Source organism: Austrofundulus limnaeus, unplaced genomic scaffold (genome assembly GCF_001266775.1).
Source record: "Austrofundulus limnaeus strain Quisiro unplaced genomic scaffold, Austrofundulus_limnaeus-1.0 Scaffold2701, whole genome shotgun sequence".
NCBI classification, from domain to species: domain Eukaryota; kingdom Metazoa; phylum Chordata; class Actinopteri; order Cyprinodontiformes; family Rivulidae; genus Austrofundulus; species Austrofundulus limnaeus.
Genome location: NW_013955103.1, coordinates 22 through 1,030, shown reverse-complemented (window position 1 = coordinate 1,030; position 1,009 = coordinate 22). Strand labels below are relative to the sequence as shown.

Genomic DNA, 1,009 nt, shown 5'->3' with positions numbered 1-1,009 from the left:
TGTATCTGATACAGATACTTAGTATCTGATACTGATACTGAGTATCTGATACTGATACTGAGTATCTGACATTTTCCAGTGATGTGTAACAATGTGGACTTTGTATCAGACTGTTTGTAGATGACAACCTATACCTGTACCAAACCTGACCACCTCGGTCCGTTCAGAAGACACACACTGAGGCAGAGACAGAATGAGAAGGAGGGGGGCTGAAACTCCCCCCTCTGTACCTCTGAGCAAGGCAGCAACAGACTCATCTAGATCTTTGAGACTCTACCTGTAGCTCCCAGAAATCAACAGGAAACCTGAATGCACCATCTGTGTGTTAACACAACACCCACACAACTTGTAACTTCCCTCTGTATCAAACAGTGAAGCCAGTGTCCAACATGGAGACACACCTGAGCAGAACTGAACACACTGAGGGGGGCTCTGGTTCAGGTAAACCAGGAACCAGACCTGAACCAGACCAGCTCCCATCAGAACCAGATGAACACTAACCTGGATGTCCAGACACTGCAGCACCGAGATACAAAAGGTGGCCGTCTTTCCTGTTCCAGACTGAGACCTGCAGAGGTCAAAGGTCACCTGTTAGTCAAAACCACAGGTCAGGGACACATTCAAAGGACAGGTCAGAGGACAGATCAGAGGACAGATCAGGGGTCAGAGGACAGATAAGAGGACAGATCAGAGGACATGTCAGGGGTCAGAGGACAGGTCAGGGGACAGATCAGAGGACAGATCAGGGGTCAGAGGACAGGTCAGGGGACAGATCAGAGGACAGGTCAGAGGACAGGTCAGGGGTCAGAGGACAGATCAGAGGACAGGTCAGAGGACAGATCAGAGGACAGGTCAGAGGACAGGTCAGGGGACAGATCAGAGGACAGGTCAGAGGACAGGTCAGGGGTCAGAGGACAGATCAGAGGACAGATCAGAGGACAGGTCAGGGGTCAGAGGACAGATCAGAGGACAGATCAGAGGACAGATCAGAGGACAGAGGACAGATCAG

At 50.6% G+C, this 1,009-nt stretch overlaps 1 protein-coding gene across 1 annotated transcript in view; it reads right to left on the bottom strand.

The window, feature by feature from the left end:
• eif4a3 (eukaryotic translation initiation factor 4A3) overlaps window positions 1–568 on the bottom strand; it is a gene marked incomplete at its 5' end in the record, with an annotated part of 9,088 nt that extends 8,520 nt beyond the window's left edge. Inside the window, 1 exon segment of the mRNA XM_014000096.1 lies at window positions 502–568. Coding sequence (XP_013855550.1) covers window positions 502–568 — 67 coding nt within the window.
• Between the last annotated feature and the right edge of the window lie 441 nt (window positions 569–1,009).